The 23,464-nt window shown below is 36.6% G+C and overlaps 2 protein-coding genes and 2 long non-coding RNA genes across 6 annotated transcripts; all 4 read left to right on the forward strand.

Annotated features, from left to right (window-relative positions):
• Positions 1 to 216: 216 nt before the first annotated feature.
• Positions 217 to 4,434, forward strand: LOC113705654 (RING-H2 finger protein ATL20-like). Its single transcript, XM_027227573.2, has 2 exons — positions 217 to 1,504; positions 3,673 to 4,434. Exons 1-2 carry the CDS (start codon positions 772 to 774, stop codon positions 4,143 to 4,145), a joined length of 1,206 nt encoding a protein of 401 aa, XP_027083374.1. The 5' UTR covers positions 217 to 771; the 3' UTR covers positions 4,146 to 4,434.
• A 1,691-nt stretch (positions 4,435 to 6,125) lies between these two features.
• On the forward strand, positions 6,126 to 7,313 carry LOC140013192 (uncharacterized). The gene is made up of 2 exons (XR_011820255.1): positions 6,126 to 6,625; positions 6,816 to 7,313. It is a non-coding gene; the product is annotated as an uncharacterized lncRNA (long non-coding RNA).
• A 1,012-nt stretch (positions 7,314 to 8,325) lies between these two features.
• LOC113705428 (uncharacterized) lies at positions 8,326 to 12,295 on the forward strand. Of its 3 annotated transcripts, XR_003451876.2 has the most exons (4): positions 8,327 to 8,918; positions 9,009 to 9,378; positions 9,478 to 9,529; positions 11,643 to 12,295. It is a non-coding gene; the product is annotated as an uncharacterized lncRNA (long non-coding RNA). The 3 variants fall into 3 exon arrangements; XR_011820765.1 differs by having other exon boundaries at positions 8,326 to 8,922; positions 9,478 to 12,295; XR_011820764.1 differs by having other exon boundaries at positions 9,478 to 12,295.
• Positions 12,296 to 12,939: 644 nt separating this feature from the next.
• On the forward strand, positions 12,940 to 20,602 carry LOC140013713 (mitochondrial inner membrane protein OXA1-like). The gene is made up of 9 exons (XM_072063663.1): positions 12,940 to 13,794; positions 14,339 to 14,429; positions 15,345 to 15,392; positions 16,625 to 16,683; positions 17,198 to 17,273; positions 17,366 to 17,497; positions 17,801 to 17,908; positions 19,445 to 19,499; positions 20,000 to 20,602. The coding sequence occupies exons 1-9, from the start codon at positions 13,280 to 13,282 to the stop codon at positions 20,317 to 20,319; spliced, it is 1,404 nt and encodes a 467-aa protein (XP_071919764.1). The 5' UTR covers positions 12,940 to 13,279; the 3' UTR covers positions 20,320 to 20,602.
• The last annotated feature ends 2,862 nt before the right edge of the window (positions 20,603 to 23,464 follow it).

Raw genomic sequence — 23,464 nt, forward strand, 5'->3', positions numbered from 1 at the left:
AGAGAGTATTATTCTCTCAAGTGCGAAGGCAACCAAACGAGCTTTCTTAAAGAATTGAAAGAGTCTCAATTGAGGCTGGGAAAGGATTTTATATTTCATGGCACAGAAATTGCCGCTCATTTTAAATCAACACGACATTACGATTTAGTTCCCTATACTATAGGCGACTCTGTCAAGCATTAGTTGGCCGATTGTTTAACTAAACGCCTTTCTATTTCAATTTGGGCACGAGAGTTTGGATTTCAACACATTTAAGTCCCCACTTTAACGTTACTTGCAATTTTGACAATTGGTTGGTCCCAGGTCTCAACTCTCAACCAGTATATCTTTATACACCAGCTTCCACAGCATGCAATGAAGCATGAGGAAGGCTACATAACATCTCCCTGCTATTACTAGCAATTTTTTTTTTTTCTTGGTTAGCTGCAGAAAGTCAAAAGTTGCAACATATGGCTGCGCAGGTAAACATTATACTTCCACCTTAATTCTTGTCCTGATCTCTGAGGCGTCGGCCATTAGACACTTGACACAAAGTCCTTTTGATAGAGCAGTCACCCGGTCAGCCTTTGCAATTGTATTATAGTATAGGACAATCCACTGAATAGACTTCTTTGTTTTCGTTGGTAAAATATTCAGATTTTAGAAGTGTCTTCATTTCGTTATTCCACAAAACTTTCATCGTTTTTAGGCCTGTTAAGATGGAAACCGAAGAGGTAGCATGAGTTTTACTAGAAGTATATTTCTTTTTTTCCTTTTTATGCAATTTTCCAAATGGGCTCCTCAGGCTCAGGAGTGGGTCTCTCCTCCTTCTCCTCCTCCTCCTCTTCCTTCTGCTTATTGATTTTCTTCTTCCTACCACATCTATCCCTGTCTGTTAGAATATGCAAGCCTGCTTCGTGCAGTGAAATGGGATTGGGACCTCAAGTCAGGTTCCCTTTTCGGCTAAAAGGGATACAGGACCAAAGCTGTGGCTACCCAGGTTTTGATCTTTCTTGCAATAATCATAGCCAAACAATCCTCAGCCTTCCCCGCTCCGGCGAATTCAGAGTCAACCGGATTAATTACTCTGAACAAACCATATATATCAATGATCCGGGCGACTGCCTTCCCAGAAGAGTTTCAAACTTCAGTGCTGTAGATTCTTCATTTAGAGCAGCTCCATACAGCTACACGTATTTCAACTGTTCCTTAGAATTGTCAGCATACAGGACGATGGATAATCTTATGCCGCTGTTTTGTTATGGTGATTATAATTCCACGATCATGGCTACTCCTAGTCGTTATTCGTCCGAAATCCCACCCTCGTGTCGCTTAATACGAAATGCTTCGATTGCCCTTCGCTTATCATACGCGGAGTTTTGGTCGGAGACAATTGTTGAAGAAGATCTTGAGTTGGTATGGGACCAGCCTGCAGGATGCCGAAGCTGCGAAAAACGGGGTCTGTATTGTGGGTTCAAGAGCAATTCCGGGTTGGAAATTGGTTGCGGCCGTCTTCCTAGAAAAGGTAATTATTTTTACGCCGTCGTTTGGTTCCCATGAGAATTACCATCGGATTAGAATTTAAATTGCTTCCTGTTGAGCTGCACTTTTATATGATATAATTTCAAATTTCAATCCAACTTCTGACAGCATCCAAAAACTGTCTTTTACTTCTCTGGAAAAATGCGAAGTACCGAATTAGATTGGTTTAATGAGTCGATCACTGGAAGGTTTAATGTTCCCGTAGTTTCACCTAATAAAAACCAAGTTGAGAGAAGCAAAACAAAAAGGGAAAGAAGTTGGATAGATGCAGAGCACCTAACAGAATTACTTCAATTATAAGGAAAAATGTTACCCTCATATGTGATAGCCTCACTGGAAGTTGAAAATTTGATTTGAGTTATTGTGCATAGACTCTGAAATTTGAGACAGAGAGCTAGATTCTTGATCAGAAGTTGTTGATTAAGTTTAGGATTCAAGATGACAAAGCTGTAGACAGACGGTCATGAGATACCTATTCCTATGAGACAGTACCAAGAGATGAAAACGGGCCTGGTAGAGGTGATCCGGCAGCACTCTGGGTTTCGCAGTGTGTGGATATTTTGGGACGTTCCATAGTCAATATCCACACACACACATATTCTTACAATGTGTATATTTTATTGAAAAAAGGGAAAATAATCGAGAATTAGGTGACACAGGTGGCGTCACTTAACAACCCTGAGTAGTACATTCAACTGCTGTGCTGTATAGAAAACAATGGTTGAATGGGACCTGCTGATTCATATGCACTGATTATGCAGGAGCGATCACCATCAACGTACAATGTGGTGAATGTAATTTTCTGTAAGTCTAGTTCTATGCGCCAGCATTTAATAGTAATGGTCTGCTCCAAGAAGAGATCAGGTAAATAGATGAATGATTGCAATTAGGATACGATTTTCTGTTGTTGGTAATTGTACTTCTTCACTAGCGTTTCTCGGAGAGGTACATAACAGGGATAAAGAAGACTGATAATCTGATGGTTTTACTTTTACAAATTTATACCGTGTAGCTTAATTCATGTATATATATATATATATATATATATATATATATATATATATATATATATATATATATATATCTAATAAAGAAAGGTGGATGCAAAAGACTAACGAAAGATGAGATTACCATAAATTTTAGTGATCAATTGGTGGTTACTCGTTCTTAACTTTTGTCTTTCTTTCTGTTTTCTCATTTTTGAGTCATTACTCCTCTTTACTTGGTACATGGTAGGATCTCTTTTGGTTCCAATCCAATTAGCCATGAGTTTTCAGGCTGTAGAATACCAGGCCTTTTTCCTCTGCCCCCTAAGCCATGATTCTTTGTATTTTTTTTCCCTTTTTTTTTTTTTGTTTTTTGTTTTGGGTGCTGAAGTGATGATTCTTTGTAGTTTGTACTACCAGAAGTCAGCCCTCATCTGGAGCCTCCAAAAAGCGTGAGGATCTCATAACTAGAACAAAACCTTATGAGCGTGCCCCATAGAAAGCGTGAACTCCGAAAAGCAGTTTAATTGAGAACCACGCCTTCAGCCTTTCTCTCGTGTCCCCTCCCCTGGAATTTCTTCACCTGATGATGAGGACGAACTTTGAGTATGCGACTCTCAAAACTTGATCATGATGATTGTCCTTAGTTGGTTGGTCTGAACTTTGAAGAGTAAGACCGACATTTTGACCTCGTCAAAACTGAGGGACTTGTAGTCGAAGTATCCCGCCAAAAATAAGAAGTTGCTGTCAATGGACAATGGATGACCATTTGCAGAAAATCTTAGAACTGGCCACTGGGACCCGAGTTTACGCTTTCAAACTGTTGCCAGTTGATTTAGCTGTCGTTTTTGTGATTCTATTATGGGATTAAAGGCAGCGTTCTTAATTGACTAACTGTTGATGTCCGTGAGAATGACTAATTTACGTTGTACTACTTGATTGCAGTTTCAAAATTTATCAAAATTAGGTGCTTATTTGCATAATTGAAGAATACAAAAATGGCCTATACAGCAACAAAAAGTTGTTTTCTGAGGATAATATATTACATCAAGAATTGTCTGGTGATACAGTTATATGTAAGCTTTTAGAGATTGCATCTGTAGAATTTTGTACCCCAAGTCTTGGCGTAAAATGTTAATATCTTGGAATTCTCCCTTGATTATAGGCCTTCGAAGAGGTGCCATGTATGGCATTATCATTGGTGTCGGCATACCGGTGCTTGTGTGCCTCGTGGGGCTCGCATGTTACACCTGCAACAAAGTCAGAGACTTCGGCCAACGTCGCAGTCTAAACACTGAGCTATCCACCGCTGGGACGAGTCTTCGGCCACCGGCGTCTGTGACGGTAACAGGCCTTGATGCACCGACAATTGAATCTTACCCGAAGACGGTGGTCGGAGAAAGTCGCCGGCTTCCTAATCCTAGCGATGGCACTTGTCCAATATGCTTGGCTGAGTACCAGCCTAAAGAAACCTTGAGGAGTATACCAGAATGCAACCATTACTTTCACGCCAGCTGCGTCGATGAATGGCTTAAGCTCAATGGGACGTGCCCTTTGTGCAGGAATTCACCAGAAAGCGCATCGACCACTCCCTGTTCATCCACGCCTTCAGCATTTTCAGCATCATCTTCAGCGTAGATATACATCATCAGGGTGGAGGGGGTAACCTTCCTGGCTTTTTTTTGATAAAGCAAATCAGACGTAGATTTTACTGTATATAATACTGAGTGCAATTTTTCCATATACTTTCCACTTTAAGAGATTGCATAAAGAGCAATTAAAGGGACATTTGCTAGCTAGATTTTGGGTGGCGCATTTAGGGGAAGCAAGCAAAATAAGATGGGAGAGCAGAAGGTTGCAAAATACTACTCTAATACAGCTCAAATTGGAGATGTACTGGGCACTTCAGTGGCCCTGTTTTGAGTTCTTCTTTTTTCGTACCTCATACGTTCTGTTTGCTGAGTAGCCACATTTTCCTCGATCGATGACCAATTTATCAATTAGTCTCAATCTAGTCAGGCATGAAAATCCCTAAAGGCACCGTGCCTTGAACCAAGTTCTTGCTTCTTGTACCTTCTTACGAGGCCACTTTAAAGCTCTGTTTTCAAACTCGGACCGGACCGGCCGGTCCGACCGGTCAAATTGGGAACCGGCCAATTGTCCGGTCCGAGCTAACTTTAAAAATTGGGAAATTAAAAGTTCGGTCAAACCAGGTCAAAATCCGGGTTTGATCCGGTTTGACCGGGAAAATTAAGAACCGGGTTCCACCATGCATCTCAAATCTCACGCAAGGAAAGGAAAGAGAGGGACCCGCATCTCCTTGGCTCCATGTGCCCAGCCCAAAATCCCAAAACGCAACCATTTTTGTAATGGGACATGCATGCACAGTTGATTACTACAGCAGTGCTGCTACATCCTGGCCACAACTCGCTCGCACGTGTTCATACAACATCCATATCTTCTTGTTGCCCTCTCTCCATGCATGTATGTAGATTCTTTTTTTTCTTGAAGGTCAAAATATTTTTAATATTATATTTTGATCCCTAGGTTATTAAAAATTATTAATATATCTCAAATATTTTATACTTTATAAATATTATCTTAAAATTTGGTATTATTTTTTAATTAAATCCATAATTTTAATTCTAAACTTGTTAATACTCATTAAATAATATAAATTGCTATTTGACTGTTCTAATTTCTTTGTATTTTCTTGTTAAATATATTTGAAACATCAAATATATATGAATATACCTTTATTAATATCAATATATTATTATATATTATATATATAATATTTTAATTTTTAAATAATTTTTATTTATGACGTCATCTGGTTCGACCCCTATCGACCCCAGGTCGAACCCATTGACCCTTGACCCCTGATATCGGCCGAGTCGCTATCCGGTCCGGTTCTGAAAATATAGCTTTAAAGTGTATGGTTGAGAACCGTCGTATTCTTCTGTTCCAAAGCCCAACCATGTTCGAAGTGGGTTTTCACTCACAGCAGCTTAAGCAATCAAAAGTTTTGGACATTGGGTTTACGGCTTTTAAGATGCATATGGATTGATGCAAACGGACAAGGGCAAATCGAATATATATATGTATCTACCAACTAGATAAGAGAACAACTCAAGTTTTCCATTGATGCCAAGTGTCAAGGTCTCATTTGAGGAAATAAATTTCATTTCTTTATTTTGGACATTAAAGAGAGGGAAATGTCTATTTGAGCCTTGGTATCCAAATTCAAAGGCTTAATAGTTCCTTACTATTTAGGGGCTAATTGGTAACAATGGTTTAATTATTTTCATTTGTTCCTTTTGTTTGGTTTTTAATTGGTCAGAAAGGTCAATTGAATCCTTTTATGAAAACTAGTTCTTTAAATAGTTGCTAACTATTTAGGGCTATTTTTGTACATTTCAAATTATTTCTTTTATAATTTCCTGGTCAAATGCAAATAGTTGTGGACTATTTATGGACTCCTTTGATCACATGGGTTATTTTTGAATTATTGATTGAAATTAAAATATTGTTGTGTCATGTCCGTTAGAACTGGTTGCTCTGTCATGTAAGTTAGTCAACACCACCTAATGGTCTTATTAGTCAGTGAAATGAAGTTCCTATCCCTTTCTTTCCGTCGAATAGGTAGCTAGAACTCGCTTCTCCTTTCTAATTATCCTTCCTGTAAAATCTTCATTTTTCTACCAATTCCTCAAACAACTAATTATTTTTCTTTTTTATTGCAGTCCAGAAAATCCTCGACATGCACGTGAAGTTTTCTTTTGCCCAAAAATTCAGCTCAGCTAAATTTCTTTTCCCCCAAAATCTATCATCCTGCAAAATCTTCAGTTTTCTACCAATCCTCCAACAACTAATTGTACTTTCTTTCGATTGCCACCGAAAAAATCCTCCACATGCATCTGAAGTTTTCTTTTGTCCTGGAAATCAGCTCACTGAAATTTCTTTTCCCCCAAAATCTGCTTACTTTAGGGATTTAGGGATGACTGTTGTACCGAATTATCATCTATGGTACAACTTCCAAAACCTACTATTGCCAGTCTTATATATACTTTTGTTTCCGAGTTTTGCCAGCATTCAGCCGAGCAAAGAAAACATAGGTACGCTTCTATATTCTCTCTTCCTATTTTGAACTGCAATTTTTTTTAATGTTCCTACCTTCTGTTTATATTGTTTTCCGTTAATTAAAGACTGTTATGTGTTTGATGTTATGCATAAAAGAATATAATTATGATGATAATTCTTCGGATTAACTTATCTTTACTTTTTCTTCTGTTTTTTAATTTCAAGGGTTGCCCGACTTTTAAGAGGTGCCCTACTGTGAAGGCTGAAACTGGGTGAAAGAGTCCAAATATCTGCGAATCCCCAAGAATGTAGTGGATGGAATACAAGCAGCATAACGCAACAGATGCATTAGCAAGGTTAGCTGTGTATTTCCTAGCAAAATGGGAGTTGATAAACATTGACCTGTTGGCTCTAGAAGTGAAGTGTGATTATTTAAAATTTAAAACATATGTGTAGATGATCAACATTTGACCAACCATATCGATATGTAGCGTCGTGTACTCGGTTATCAAAGAAGAAAGTTTTGAACTATAGTAGCCGTTTGTGTTCCACCACTGTTTTATTGCTATAGGAGTGTTTGAAAATTTTCCATCTACCTGAGTTAAACGCAACAAAAGAAGTGCTGGGAGCATTTGCAGTTTTTGTATTTGCCGAGAACTTGCTATCTTTTCATCTCATTTGCGGAAGAAAACTTAAGCCAAAGATGACATCTTACCGTCGCAAGTGCATTCATTTTACCACCGTTGTATTCATTTTTGAGTTCGGTTGGTGCTATTTTCTGCTACTTAAAAATAAATGTCGATCCACCTTGATGAGAGGTTGTATTGGTGACAACTGAGAGGTGCGAGAGAGAGCTCACTACTGTGTGTATGGCTTTGCATGGTAAAATGTGGGTGCGGGTGGGCGGGGCGCAACAACGTCCCAGTGGTAAAGTAGTGCCACTTGAGGGTCCGTCTGTTTGCTTGTAAAATAATTTCCCCAAGAAAATCTTTTCGCTGAAAATCATTTTCTTGAAAATTCGCTTTCTAATATAATTATCAGTTAGTATCTCTCTATTACTACTATAGACAATCCATGTTAAACACCACAATCAATTTGAGAGTCAAAAAATGGTAAAAAAAAAACTTTTTAAAGCATTCATAGAAGATTCTATGCACAATTGAATAAGATGATGTAACCAACAATACCGTTGATTTAGATTCACTGAAATCTTTTGCAGAAGTTTGGTTTCCATTGGATAGGGTAAAACTTTTTTTCTAGAAAAAAATTTTTTGGACACTTTTTCAACCAAACATCAGAAAAAAATGAAAACATTTTTTTGAAAAAATTTTCCATCGATACAAATAGACCCTAAGCAAGCATGTTTTGATAGAAAATTATTTAAAATAATTTTTTTAAAAATCATTATTTTTTTAATATGATGTATGTTAAATAAAAAAATAATTTTGAACTCGTGTCCTAGGATGGAGAAAAATAATTTTTAATATCATTATCTCTAATATTATTTACCTCTTGAACCTTAGCAAATTATTCTCATTGTTACAAATTTAGTTGATCATATCAGTGGGTGGGCCGCTACGTAGCACGGTCAGAACCATACTAGTATGTATATATCTACCTTGTATATAAGAAAAAAGGAAGGTTTAGTGTTTTTTTTTTCCTTTTGCCATGTGGCTTTTTAATTATTTGACAAGTATCCCAAGCCTTTTCTTTCTTTTGCCACTAAACTGTTTCTCTCAAGTTGCTGTTGAAGCTTTTTCTTGCTTTCTCTCTACTGAATGGCTATTCTTTTTTTTGCCACGTGGCTCTTAATTATTTGGCAAGTGTTCGAAACCTTTTCTTTCTTTTGCCATTGAACCATTTCTCTCAAGTTGTCGTTGAAGATTTTTCTTCCTCTCTCTACCGAATGGCTATTTTGAGCAAAATCCAAGTTCAAGCACCTATTGTACCAAACCCAATTCCAATTCCTTTCTCAGCAAATCCAATTGAACCGTTTCTTTCTCAAGTTGTCGCTGAAGCTTTTTCTTCCTTTCTCTCTACCGAATGGCTATTTTGAGCAAAAATTCAATTCCAAGCACCTATTCTACCAAACCCAGTTCCAATTACTTTCTAACCAAATCCAATTCCAAGTGCCTATTCTACCAAACCCAGTTCGAAACGTCTATTCTGACCAAAAAGTTTAAATTTTTACATGATTTGGGAGATGGATTTTTTATGAAGATTTGTGACCAGTAGGTCAACTGCTACTCCCGCAGACACTTCATTTCATGTTGTAGGGATTGCTGGTCACTCACATGGTGTTTGTACTTCAAAGGAGGAAAATTGCGTGTAGGTGAACTACTCTTGCTTACACTTGCTGTGTTTTCCTTTTCCTCTGATATCAAATTAACTATTTTTATATTGATTTCATGTTGCAAGAATTGTTGGGCACTCATGTGATAATTGTACTTCAAAGGAGGTAAATTCGAAACTTTTTGTTAAATTAGGTATGGCATTCTATTCTCATCAGCTTTGCCATTCAATTTTCCGCTCAAATCATGCTTTCTATTCAATTCTCATCAACCGTACGATAATGATGAGAAATATCTTTTTAGATATGATTTTTCCCTTACAGTTATGATGAGAAATAGGTTTCCTGTTCATTTAGGCTGCAGTTTTTCCAGTGAATTATGAAATCAAAAATGTGTAATAGAGGTATTTAATCAGTGCATTCCGTTGGCTCCTGTGCCTTATGAACTGCAAGAAGAAGCATTCTGGTCTTTACACCTTCTTCTTTGGAGTCTCTTTGGTGAGAAAAAAATCTTTCCCTTTTTTTTGTCAAATTTTTCACGTATGAATAATAGACAGATTAACAAATTTTAATATACACATATGCTACAATTGATAGGTTCCTTTTACTGCGGTTCATATCATCAGTTAAGGAATCCTTAAATTTGAAGGTCAGTTTGTTGTCTTTCTTGAATCTATGAGCAGCTTTTCTTTGTTTCTGTGACTATATTTTCATAACTAAAATTTCACATTTTCCTTTTCTTTTTAGTAGTTTTTCTTCAGTTTCTGCTTCATCTATTTTAAGTTTACTAGTGCTCTTTGTTTTGTGTGATCCTTTGTGAAACAAATGATTTTTTATTTGAGCAACGGATTGTGTTAATATTGACAGTCATACTGTTTTTGTAAATAAAGCACAATAAATAAAGGAGAAAATTGGTAAAACCTTGAAACTTGATGTAAACATTCTTGATCATCCACTCCAAATTCCAGTAGTTGATGACATTTTTAAGAGTCCAGTGATCTCGTCCAAATGTTGCTCACCCATACATTTGAAATTTTGCTGCTGCAGCCTTTTGGTAATCTTCTTTTATGTCTTATTGCAACCTATTCAGTTACTTATTCACCTAAAAAAACAAGTAAAAAGTGAAGATACCAATTCAGCTCCCAATATATTATGAGTGGCATACCTACAAAAAGGAGAGATCCATTTGCTGATGTGATTCTAGCCAACTGGTTTGTATATAATCAATATACTATCAAACAGTCAAATTGCTATATACACTAGAAAAAAAATTGTAGTAATGGACATCAATAACAGATTTTGTGAGCCAAAGTCATTAGCACAATATATTTTGTGAGACAAACTTTTACTTGTGCTGATTTTGGGGCTGTGGCTGCTATGCTCAAGTTATTATTACATGACAAGTTCCTTTTTAACTAATTTCAACCTCCTGCTACTGGTGTTTTTCTCTTTAATCACAATGGACAATTTGGTAACACATAAAAATAAGAAATTATATAGAACCTAAGATAGTTTTTCTTAGAATGAATTATAGTTATAATATCTCAGATGAGATATGTGACCTGTTGTTATTCTAAATGAGAAATAGGAATGATTAACTATTTTTCAGAGAACTTTAAGGTCAATGCAGAAAGGCTGTTATTGGCAAAACTTGTTTAGTCATCTAAGTGACTATTGATTAGGCAACTTAGTGTGTGCCTTGTTTGTTGTTTCATTTAGTCTAGACTTGTCTAGGGTATGAAAAGTTTTTAGAGAAAATACCATCTTTTTCTAACATTTATTGTACCTTCTCAATTTTAAACCATTGATCAACCTAGAGATCATTGATAGATTTGATGCTTCTTTTAAGCCTTTTTCACAAGTAATCGTGATCATTTATTTGGTTTAAGAAGGATAAGGAAAAAAATAATTGGTGTTTTACTCTTGTTGTTTCACTTTCCCCACATGGTATGACTTATTGTTTTGCTATCTTTTTTTTTTTTTTCATCTTTCACCCGGTAAAAAATAATAAATTATCCTTTCTCACTTGCTTATTTATATTGATTTATTAATATATTTTTTAAAAATTTGAACTTTTCCCCCTTTATCTACATTGAATTTTATTCTTCTTTTTTTTTTAATTGCAAAACTAAAGTTTTCTTTTAAATTGAAGTTGCCTCTGTTGTAGGCTATTTGTTCGTTGTTCTTGCAAGTCTACATACGTTGCTACGTGGTTTGTCTAAAAAACTCAAGATCAAATTTAAGCTTTATGCTTTTGATTTGCACTTTTTTTTGATGTATTTAGATTTTTGAAACTGTTATGTTACTGATTAAATTAGAGGCCGCATGTTTTCTGTTCGAGAGTTTTAGCTTTTATTAACATTAATAACTATCATGATACATAAAATATGGTCTTCTCCCTAAAGTCTGATGGTAAGTTTCGTTTATTGTATGTGCTTGAATTCTTGGTTATTATCTTGGTATCTATACATGATATGTTTGGCTCGGGTTAAAACTGATTGTGTATGCACTTTTAGTTGCTATTGTGTTAGTTAATCATTAGTCAGACCTCTGTGCTATGCTATGGAATGCAAAAAAGAAAGACAAGCCAACACTCAAATTCAATAGATGGTCTATTTGATGAAGTTAGTAGTAGTCAACTGTTATTAAAACAGACAAATAGCTCATATATATATATATATCGGCATATTGTATAGACCTATTCATATATATTAGCAGAGGAGCTAAGTAAGAATTTTTAACTTCTCAAGAATTTTTTTAAGGCAAGAAGGAAGGCAAGTATAATATTGTCAAGACATACACTACTGAGGAATCAGCTCACATTCCAATGGCGATCACAACTGCAGAAACGAATGAAAAAATTCCAGACCTTCATGCTACTGTGCTGCAATCTGCTAACAAAAATGAATTTTTCAGTCCATCAATCAAAAAACTGCTTGATAACATCGCTGAAACTTCTGCTACTGCAAACAAAGTGCCACCTCCAGTGACCACAGCAAAGAGAGCCTTGGTTTTTTGAACTGTACCTCCTGAAATTGGATCAAATTCTGCTGAAGCTATTACACCTGCCTTACTGCCCACCAATGCACTCTCAGCTTTCGCTCCAATTAATCTTGCGCCTGGAAGTCCCTTGAAGAAGCAACGTGATAATGAACTCTGAACTTGTTTGAAGCCTTTTTGAATTGCTAATCTTGCTAATCTTGAAGCACTTTACAACTGAATTGCTAATGTTGCATCTTTGGACACAATATTGACATCCATTAAGAAATTGTTCTTTTGTGCAACTTAATGGATCTCAATATTTGATATTTTGTAATTGTAGCTTATCATACTTTATATTAAGTATTCAACATGTTTTCTCCCGTTTCTGTAAGACTAACTTGTATTTGAATATATCAAACCATTTGTAAAACTATTTGCCAATCTTTTGTCATCTTCTCTTATCTTTTGCAATGTTGATGGTGTTCTAATTTTGTTTAGTCTTATATTATTAGCCACATGTTTGATCGGTAATTTATGATTTTAAGAATAATATTTCACAAACATTACTGTTAATCTTATCTTATACAAAAATATATGACAACAGATTATAGGGAGTCTAGGCTGTGCGTAGCATAGCCAAAAACCTCCTAGTATATATATATATATATATAATGATGCATGATCTGGATATTCTCCTTGCAATTTGGAATACAAACAGCAGCAAGCCAAAAGTTTTATTTCGTTATTTTGGGTGGAAAAAGAAAGTAACTAATTACAAACATGCAAAAAAGCAGTGAGCGGATAAGTAAAAAAGTCATGGGTTGAAATGCTGCTTCTGTGAATAATATGTTATTGAAAAATATTTTCCAATATTCCAAGCCGTTAGATTTATAAAAGCAAAAGACAGAAAACGAGAGCAGGTTTTAGTTTTAGGACTCCAAACTCCAAAGGGCCCAAAAAATTCCTGATGTTACACCCAAAATAATAAAATAAGATAAAATAAGATTGGGTTGCTTCTGTACTAAACAAAATCGTGGGACATCTTTCATGTTACTGCTGCGCTTTCTTACTAACTTGTTCATTTAGCGTCCCGCCCCGTGCGACATCCCGCTCCAATCAGCTCACTGAAACTGACGACTTTTCTTGTCACAAAAAAAAGAAAAGGAAAAAATCGTCCTCCATCCTTCCCAAACCCCAAAAACCCAAAACCCTTTCGCAGGTTTCAGCATCTGTACCATTGCTCGAAAGTACTAGTTTCATTTTCACTTCTGACGCTGTGAGTTGATAATTCAGTTTTTTCTTGCATTCCAAATTCGCAGGAATCTGAAATCTTCTCTTCTATGCATTTCAATCGTTCACTTTTCAAATCGTAGAAAGATTTTATTTTTTCTTTGCAATCCAAAGGAGGGGAAATAGAATGGCGTTTAGACGCAGTATTACAGCTCGAGCCAAGAATCTTTACCGAGAGCAACGCTACGCTCCTTCACTTTCCCACATCAATCACCGCCAAAACGACGACGATGATACCAAACCCAACTCTGCACCAATTTCTGAAATCCCAAAATCTCCATCTTTCCTCACGAGAAGATTTTCCATAACCCAATTCGCCAACTTTAATGGCTCCAACCCAAAGGGTCTGCTTCAAGACCGGAGATATTCATTTTCGTCGGGTGGCCAGTTTATGGGTGCGATGAATTATGGGTTGAATTTCAGTAGAAATATGTCGACTAGCATTGGGGAAGCGGCGGCTGAGAAGATTGATTATATTACTGATGTGGCGGATGTGTTGACTGATCATACTGTTGAGGCTGTGGTGACGCAGGCGGCTCCGGTGGTGAATGAGGTGGCTGTTGCCGCCGCGGATTCATTTCTTCCTGTAGCTGCTTTGCAGTATTTGATTGATTACGTTCATACGTTTACTGGATTTAATTGGTAAAGACTAAAATATTCTCGCCTTTGTGCAAAGTAGATTTTGTGGTTCGATTGCTGAAAATGCTTTATGATCTAAATTCTTGAGATGAGTTCTGCTGACTCGTTGTTCCTTCTAGCTGCTCTGCAGCATTTGATTGCTTATGTTCATAAGTTAACCATTTTCTTGTCTGGCAAAGACTGAACCTTTCCTGCTCTTACTCGTAAGAAATGTGGCTAGCTTTTGTCTATATTTTGAAAATTTTTTAAAGATGTTATATTTCTCTTAATTTGGTTCTATGAAGTGTAAGATCTTTGACATTAGTTATTTCTTTACACTTTTTGGGTTTTGTGTTTTTTTTTCTTTTTTAAATGAAAACTGAGAATCTTAATCACAGTAGTTAATTAGGATTGACAAATGCAGATTGTTTGGGATGCATAATATTGTAAATTCTGATCCTTCAGTGTATTTCTTGAGTTTTGCTGCCATTGCTACGAGAGGTGATTGCCTAAAATTTTATTGTGTATGAAGTTATTTGACTTGGTGATGCTTGCTGAAAATTTTCAGGTGGGCATCAATTGTTGTGACAACTATATTGATTCGATGGGTTACAGTTCCACTTATGATTAATCAGCTGAAAGCAACTTCAAAGTTTACTGTAAGTTGTTGGGCCTTTTTGTCTTGGTATTTATTTGCTAACCATTATGTTTTCTGAAATGCTTTTGGGTGTTCTGGCATATCTTCTATAAATGTGATATCTGGCGCAACTTTGGATATGACTTTGGAGATTAGGATATCATTATCTGATGCAAAGAATAGATCGACACAAATTGAATTTGAAATGTGCAGTTTAAAATCTACTGTGTTCAGATTAAAGGGGTGTCCAATATAGCAGACCTGGTATTTTGTTGTCCCTTGTTTCACCCAATTTGACCTTCTTAAATACAAAGTTGACTAAAGACACTTGAATCCATTTTGATGTATTTTTATGATTGTAAATGAGAAACATCTTAGACGTACCAATAACTAGTGTATGCGTGCATTCAATTCGCCTTGCCATTTTCTTGAAACCTGTTCTTGAATCTTCTGTAGATGGGTGGTTCAAGATCACTTCTTAAGTGAAACAGTCAACTGTTTAGAATTGGATTTGAACGAGCTAGGGCTTTGCATCAATGAAGCAAAACTTTCTAAAATTAACAGAAACCTCAGTTTGTCTAAAAGTGTAAATGCTAGTTCTGAAGAATATTCCTGCAAGTCACTTGATCACCTATCAACCGCTTTTGGATTTGTGAACCATGAACCAGAATATCTTTCAGTCTGTTTCCTAGAAGCTTCTGCATCACGCTTTCTCTGCATTATTATGTGCTCCTCAATTTTGTGTCTAGTACTGATGATTTTTTAAACTTCCAAAACTGCTATATCAACCATCTGTTGTGCTCATCTATGCATAAAACAAGTTAAGTAGTTTTGAGTAAATTTTTTTAATCCTTTGTAGCATGATTTCTTAATGTTGACGTTGTTTGCCTCTTTGTTGAGATTAGCTCCCTCTTAGTGATCTGCTTTTCTCCTGCAGCTTCTAAGGCCACGTCTGGAGGAGATTAAGGAAGAGATGGAAAGTCGGGTAAAGTGATTGAACTTTTTTTCTAATCTGCTATACTCAGCTCAAATACTAACTCTTGAGTTGCTGGAGTATCTATATTCTTAGGCTCCGTTTGATAACATTGAATTTGAATTCTGAATTCTGAATACTGAAATAATTAATTTGCTGAATTTTAAGCACTGAAAAGAGATATATGAATGTCTGAATCTTAATGCTGAATCTATTTATATTGTTTGATAAATATTCATAACTTAATGTTTAATAAGCTAAATTGTACAATTTTGACCTTCTATCTTTTAATCCAAAAAGGAAATAGAACCTATGATTTAATTAACTTAAAATTGTTAGGTATGAAAATGACAATGATTGTGAAGAGCAATGCATACAATGACAATGTTTCTTTTGGTGGGAAAAGGGTATGGTTTCATCGTTTTGAGAATGAGAAAACGAGCTTGTAATACTCCAAAAGCACGTTCAATTACATTTCTCAATCTTGCATGTGCTTGGTTAAAGCGTTCTTCTTTTGATCTTGGACGAGAAGCATTTCGAAAATCAGACAACCAATAACTAATATTTCGATATGGTGTCATAAAGCCACGTGTGTGTGGATAAGCTGCATCACATAAATAATATTTATCTGTACAAATAATATATATATATATCAAAATATAAATATTTGTGGATGAAAATTACTGCAAAAAAACACTATTGTTAAAAAAAATTTTGAATAGAAAATATTAGGTTGTTTTGTTTAATTAGATAAGGATTTTGAATAGGCAATATGAAATTGTTTAATTAGATAAGGATTTTGAATGTAATTAACAAACAGGGATATATTTGGTAGATAAGATAAAGTAGTTGAAGTAAATCTCTTGATTCTTATCAAATTAAGCATTCAGCTACGATTCTTGTGCTGAAAAAAATACATACAAATTCAGCACCACTTAATAAGTTCAGCAGGTTTTATTTATCAAACACCCACAACATCTGAATGTTTGAATGAATTCAGTTTCAGCACTTTTTATGTTATCAAACAGGCACTTAGTCTTGAACCTATGGCTGTGTCAAAGTACTTTGAACCCCCATAGTTTTATTTCCTTGCTTCACTTGATCTGTGTCGTAGATGAGATTGGGCCATAGAACCCCATATATTTCCTTTGCATGTGGTTGTACTTGAATTCAGATTACTTGAATAGAGGTAGTACAGAACCTTGTTGCCTCAAAGGCGATTTAATACTTGTTAATTTTTTCAGGGTATGAGTCCTACTGCCGTGTCTGAAGGTCAGCAGCGAATGAAGCAATTATTTAATGAGTAAGTTTCCTTTCCTTGTTGAAGTCATCTCATCTGCAATTTAGTTCCTAGTGTTTGAATTTCCTGTTTCCTGTCATATGAAACTGCTGTTTCAGAAGTCAAAGACAAGAAAGAAAAAAGAACCTAAACCTGTTTTTCTAATTTTTTATCTGCATTTTTAATCTTCAACTTGACTTCCAAAAGATGAAAATTTGATTCTATTTATGAATGATGGCCAATATGTATCGAACAATAATAGCATAAGGTTTGACAAGATCTTTGAAGCATAACTTGACTCCCTTGTCTGTTCTTATTAAATCTTAATGTGCCAGTCAGTCTTTTTTCATCGGCAAATATGTCTCTTCCCTAGCTCATTTAGTTTCTATTTCTGGTGCAAAGATGATTTAATTCTGCATCAATTTTGTCGGAATTTCTGATCCCTCATATTTTATCATGCTTATGTTTTATAAAGCAAATGATTTACTTTTTGGTATAGAGTCCTTTTGTTTACACAAACAATGTTTGGGTGTTACAGATATGGTGTTACACCATTTACGCCTATGAAGGGACTTCTATTTCAAGGGCCCATTTTTATCAGCTTCTTTCTTGCTGTAAGATATATTCCTTTCTACTCCAAACTTGACATTCCATAGTATGATCGTGCTCTTTCTTTGACCATTATGTTCTACCAATGCACATGCAGATTACAAACATGGTGGAAAAGGTTCCATCTTTTAAGGAGGGTGGAGCATTCTGGTTTGTTGATTTGACCACTCCAGATAGCATGTACATTTTTCCTGTTTTAACAGCATTGACGTTCTGGATTACAGTGGAGGTGAGCTATATTATCACTATTACCTTTTTCTGCTAAATTTCATTTAAAAGATCTGCCATATTTCAAACTTTCTGAAGCTTCTTAGCAAAGAACTCGATAACAACCTTAAACATAATCTTGTGTATGCTTGGAGAAGTTAAAGAGGGACCATTTGTTTACGTTTCATGTCATTGGCGTCTTAATTGGCATTCGTTCCGGTCACTGTCATCTATTCAGAAAATTGGATTATGTTCTTCCTAATATGCTTTGAACAAGTTTAACTAAATTACCAAAGTCGTATGGACGATTTTCATACTTCCTCAGTGCAATATGCAAGAAGGGATGGAAGGGAATCCTGCTGCTGGCACCATAAAAAATGTTTCAAGGGGCTTTGCAGCTCTGACAATTCCATTCACTGCAGGGTTTGCCAAGGTACATGTGGTCCATGTTAGTAATTCATATGCTTATTTTCTTTTTCCCTCTGATGTTATTGTTAGGAAAATGTGTATTAAGGGTGTGACCCCCTTATGTTTTCTTATGTTAAACGGGTTGCTTGGTTCTTGTTCAGAAATTGGAATTGTAATGCTAATCACATAAACTACCATAATAAGGCATGGGTCACTGGTAATATAATGATGACTAATGTTTGTTACACATGCTTAGAAATGGCTTATAGGATTAATTCTCTCTCTCTAAATAAAAACAAACCTTCTTTTCCCTTTTTTCTTCCCCACTATCATTTACTGGCACTACTTATCAATTCCTGATAACCATTTGTGACCGCCACAACCAATATGATAATCTACAGCAGGAAGTTTTGACAAGTGAAAACCTAACATTTAACCTGTTTGTTGACAAAATTTACCATTCTTTGCTGCAAATTGCTTGATTGGGCCTTAAAGGAAGAGCGGAGGAAGCATTGGGAGCTTGTAGTTGGGGACGACAGGGTAGAGCTGTTGTTGGCAGCCAGAGAGGATGGAGAGTGACATCTGGGAGATGAGGTAAAATGGGCAAAGATGATAGCAAGGCAATGGAAAGGAGTGAGAACAACAGGGCATCGGAGAGGGAGCCTGGGGCAGAGGATGCAGGAGGGTTGTTAGCAGACAAGGAGGTTGGGGAGGGGGAGGACTGAAGGAACAAAATGGAAGATGGGAAGACATAGAAAGAATGGGGGTTGTGAGTTGTCAGGATGAATGTAAGACTAGTAAAACCCCCTGATTTGGTCTGGGATAAAGGGTTTCCTGTTTGTTGGATTCTATTCGATGAGCTTAAATCTCACACCTATTCCTTAAGCAACTGCAATGGATATCATTTCGATGTTTGATGCATGTTCCCTTCAAGTGCCCTTAAATCCCCTTCTACTTCTAGTTATGTGCATTTTAATTTGTATGTGCTGCGGTTTGAATGAACTGCCTTTGTTCACCAGCGGATGGAATTTTTTCCTTTTGTTTCTTTTTCTTTGGCTTTCTTTTTTTATTTTATTTTATTTTTGTAGTTATATAAGCAAGAGTTCTTTACCAGTTGTCCCTTTCAAAGCGGTGATTTAAGAAGTTTAAAGTGGATTAGTGAAATGTAAAAGTTTTTTATGAGGATTAGATGGAGAAATTTGGTACTAGATTGTTTTAGCCTGATTCTGAATATTTTGTTTGTTGTCTAAATATTTAAGCAAGAGTTACACAGTCCTTAAAATTTCAGCTTCCAACCTTTTTTTTGCCCTCCCTCTTTTGGGGCGGGAAGGGAGGTTGCTTATTACAGCTTCGTAGGATGTATTATGGGGGCTAGGGTCTGAGGTCAGTTGAGAACCATATATATTACTTTAATATTTAGATGGTGTTATTGGTTGTATTTTTGAATATCAATTAGCACCTTTTCTGTATGCTGTTTCTTCTCTGTTGCACATTATTTTTCTGCACTGTTTTATTTTCTTATCCTATGGCAAATAACATTGTTTGTTGTGCATTTCTGCAGGGAATATTCTGTTACTGGATTACCTCAAATATTTTTTCTCTCATGTATGGACTTGGTGAGTTTATTTACTAAGGGTAAATAACATTTTGTTGCTGCAGTCTCGTTGTCTTCTGCCTTATCTGGAAAATGAAACCCAGGCTCACCTTAACTTAAGCTCATAAATGCATAGAGGTATAGAGACATACAGAAATACTGCATTCTGCAGAATCTGAAATATAAATCTGCTGCCGACAGACTAATAGATCATGAACTCATGCCAAAATTGTCGTATAGACAGACTTTTAAAGTTTTGAGGATCAAAGTGGTGCCGTTTAACCTTAAGTATGTTGTTAAAGGGGGAAATATTAGTGACAATTGGAGCATGGGTTAGAGCCCTTAACCACATGGCAGCTAAAGGAAATTTAATCTATATTATTTGTGCAAGGCTAGGCATTCATTTTGTAGAATGCTGCAAATATTCCATTTCTCAAAGTTTAGACTTTTCAGTATCTCCTTGTCTATTGTAACTTTGTAATATTTCCTTTACTTGTCTATTGGTTGCTCTTGCCTTTTCAGTAATCAAGAATCCTGCGGTGAAGAAGGCCTTAGGTATTCCTATAATACCTGTTACACCACCTTCTCCAGGTGAGCAAAAACCTGCCTTCTCATTCTTTGAGGCAGTAAAGAAATATGCAGCAGCACAAGCTGCAGCACAACATAAGCAAACGCTGTCAGCTCCTGCTGATGCAGTTCAACAAAGCCAAACACCATCATCACGTGCCGAAGCATCAAAACCTGCTAGTCAACAACGTGTACCCTCATCATCAATCATCAGCCAGAGGCTGAGGAGCTTGGAGAAAGAAGTTAAAGGGAGAAAAAAGGGCAAGAAGAGGTGATGTGTTGGTACAAAATTTCCCATGAAAGTTGACTAGTTGAGTGTCTTTGACATACCACTTCGTGGTTTTAGTACTTTATGCTAGTAATATTAGCAGAAATTATTCATATCTAGAGGGTATGGTCACAATAGATTTTGTGGGAATGCAAAGAGTTGACAGTTTTCTGTTCAATACACCCTGTAGGAATTTTGGCAATGGTTTATGGAATTGCTAGTTGGTAATTCTTAGAAATAACACTCTTGTGAGCTGGAGTAATAACAGCAATACAGCATTTTGACTTAAATTATTTGTTGACCCATATATCCTGGGCTTCTTTTTTTTTTGCCCTGGGGGCGGGGGAGTTTGGGAGTGGTGGTTGGTTGGGTGTTGGCGTTGTAATCTTTTTTTCCATATCTTCATGACATTTGAAGCTATTGAATTTGCTTTCGCCTCTGTTCTGCTATCGCATCTGGTTTTTTGGTTGCAGTGGATAGTCTGCTGGGTTCATGGTTCCAAGTTTCATATGAAGAACGATTTTGAACCATAATGGAACTGAAGAATGAGCTACCATATCTGTTAGCTGATAAGTTGTGAACGGGATTGATATCCATTTTTTTTCATATCATTCGTGACATTTAAAGCTGTTGAACTCTGCATATGCTCCTGCTGCCACTTGGGCATTGGTTTATGCTTTAGCTTAAGATGTGGCAATTCTGGTTTATTGGTTGCAGAGGATAGTTTGTTTACGATTTTCAACGATAATGGAACACGTAAGAATTCAAAGTAATTCCTTAATTAGTAGTGAAATCTCGTCTATGGCACAAGCATGATTAATTCATCAATATTTATGCAAATGATTCTAAAGCTTGTAAGAAAAAACTGCCGGTCGTATTTGAGGGGGGGAAAAAAATCCTTGAGATAAACAACCAAAAACATCAAAACTCTCATGCCAATACTTTTTTAAGTTCACCGAGTTCTAAAGAGTATACTACATATCCCTGAAAAGGAATATAAATAAGGAATTTGAAAACTGATTAAAACCCTGAAAAGGAATTTTGCAACATAGCCACCGCTCTACACATTATGTATTGTCAATATAGGGTTGAGATAAATGAAATCTCATGATATTACTAAAAAAAAAAAATTATAGAGTTTGACCAATCAAAAAAGTTGAAATATCCAAAGCCAGTTCAGCAAGCTGCTTTGCCCTAGCAAAGTTTACTGTGTAGCAGTGGCAGTTTTCACCACATTGAAATAAACATTCAAAAGTAAAAGAAATAAATATTTCCCTGAAAACATGGAAAGGAATGGTAGAATTTTTTCTAACAATTAGACTATGTGGCTAATGCAGTAATTATTTCATGACCTCAATTATATTGATGAACATCTTAACCTGGCAGGGGGAGAGGGGGAGAGAGAATTGCAAATTGCAATTAGACACTGGAAGAAGACCTCGGGTTCACTTTGCCGATATCGTACTTGTTATCCTGCACATTAACTTGAAAGCATGTGCCATTGCATGAATTTAGACAACAAAACACGTTTAAAATTTGTCATATCTCCAAAAGAGAAAGCAAAAAGCCATTAAAATCGTCAGCAACCCCGAAGGATTGGGCTAAGTGGAACTAGTCAACTAACTACTCATTAGTAACTTGGGAAGTAAAAAAAAAATGGACGACACAGATCCAGATTAGACCGGAAGAGACTAAGATGCCCAAAGTCAGCGGCCATAAAATCACCAAAATGAGTACGGAAAACCAAGTCAACAGAGATCTGGAAAACCAGAAATTTTGTGGGGCGGCTTTGATGGAGAGTTAGTTGTTTTAATACTTTGACCAATCAAAAGTCAAAACTGCTACTGCTACGTAGCAATGCCAGTCTTTTGTCATCGTCGTGCATTGCCTGTAGTATGCCAAAAATCTTTCTTCTGTAACTTGTCCTGCTGGTGGATATATTGTTGTGTCGCCATCAAGAATGCGGCATTTTCAAGCTTAGGGGCGTCCTTAAGATCCGCCTCCCGTTCTAAGCTCCGCTCAAGCGCGTCCCTCAGATTCTCCCGGCTGCAATTCCCAAGGGAGCAACAAAAACACAAGTCTGGGAGCACTGGCCCGAGAGCACAACTCGTAAATATTGATAAAATCATCGACTCCCTAAATCTATCCCCGACAGAGAGGGCACACGAGCTGACATCATCTAGCAGTATTTGTTGCTGAAGTTACAAACCGTTTGGTTGCAAGTTAGAAGAAGCAGAATGACCAAGGGGCTCATTTGATATTCTTGTTGCGGAATTGACTCATAGTTCAAAGTCGCGGTTGCTGTCACGGTCGCGGCCAGGAACACTCCACATCGGTTTCAGCATATCGATCGCGGTCTCGGTGAGACGCAATTTTTAAAGTATTTAATATTCTAAAAATTGTTAATAATATAAAAAAAAGTATGCTAAACAAAAATAATAAAAAATAGCAAAAGAAATGGTCAAGTCAATCCGCCACGGTGTAACTCGACCGATTTCTCGTCTTGACTCGGGATAACTCGGAGTGACTCGGCCGAGTCAATCCGTCGCGGTGACGTCTCGACCGATTTTTCGGCGAGTTAAGTATCTCGGTATCATTTCGTCACGGTATCGTATCGATAGGGGTCGAGATGTCGCGGTATCGTACCAGAAGATAATGAAGCGACTCTTGATGGCAAGTGTCTTCAAGCATCTCAAGTATGGAAAGCATGCTACTATGCGTCTATGCTCATAGATATTCAGCAGTTGCATTCTAACTTAGGGTTATTTCAAGGATTAGTTTAATCTCATTTACAAAAGTTAAAAGAATCCCAGTCAGCACGTTTTGTTGCTGTCTTCAAAAGTCTAGTGCTAATTCTCAATCGAGTTTAGTCCGCTTTTGTAGCAATTGCATTCAAGCTTGTGCGCTTGAGTGCTACTACATTGGCGACAGGTGGAACGAAGCTTTGTTGAGGCTGAGACAATCGAACTTTTCAACCATACTACATGATATTTATGGTTTGGAGAGGAAATTATTCATAGGTAGTATCGCTGCATTTGATGGCAGTGTCGAGTGTGCGACACTACATATTCATAGGGTAATGTGCGACACAACAAATGGTCGAGATGGTAGCGTCGCTGCATTTGATACGAAAGAAGACTTCAGCTTACCTC

This window comes from Coffea arabica, chromosome 8c, assembly GCF_036785885.1.
Source record: "Coffea arabica cultivar ET-39 chromosome 8c, Coffea Arabica ET-39 HiFi, whole genome shotgun sequence".
Classification (NCBI taxonomy): Eukaryota; Viridiplantae; Streptophyta; class Magnoliopsida; order Gentianales; family Rubiaceae; genus Coffea; species Coffea arabica.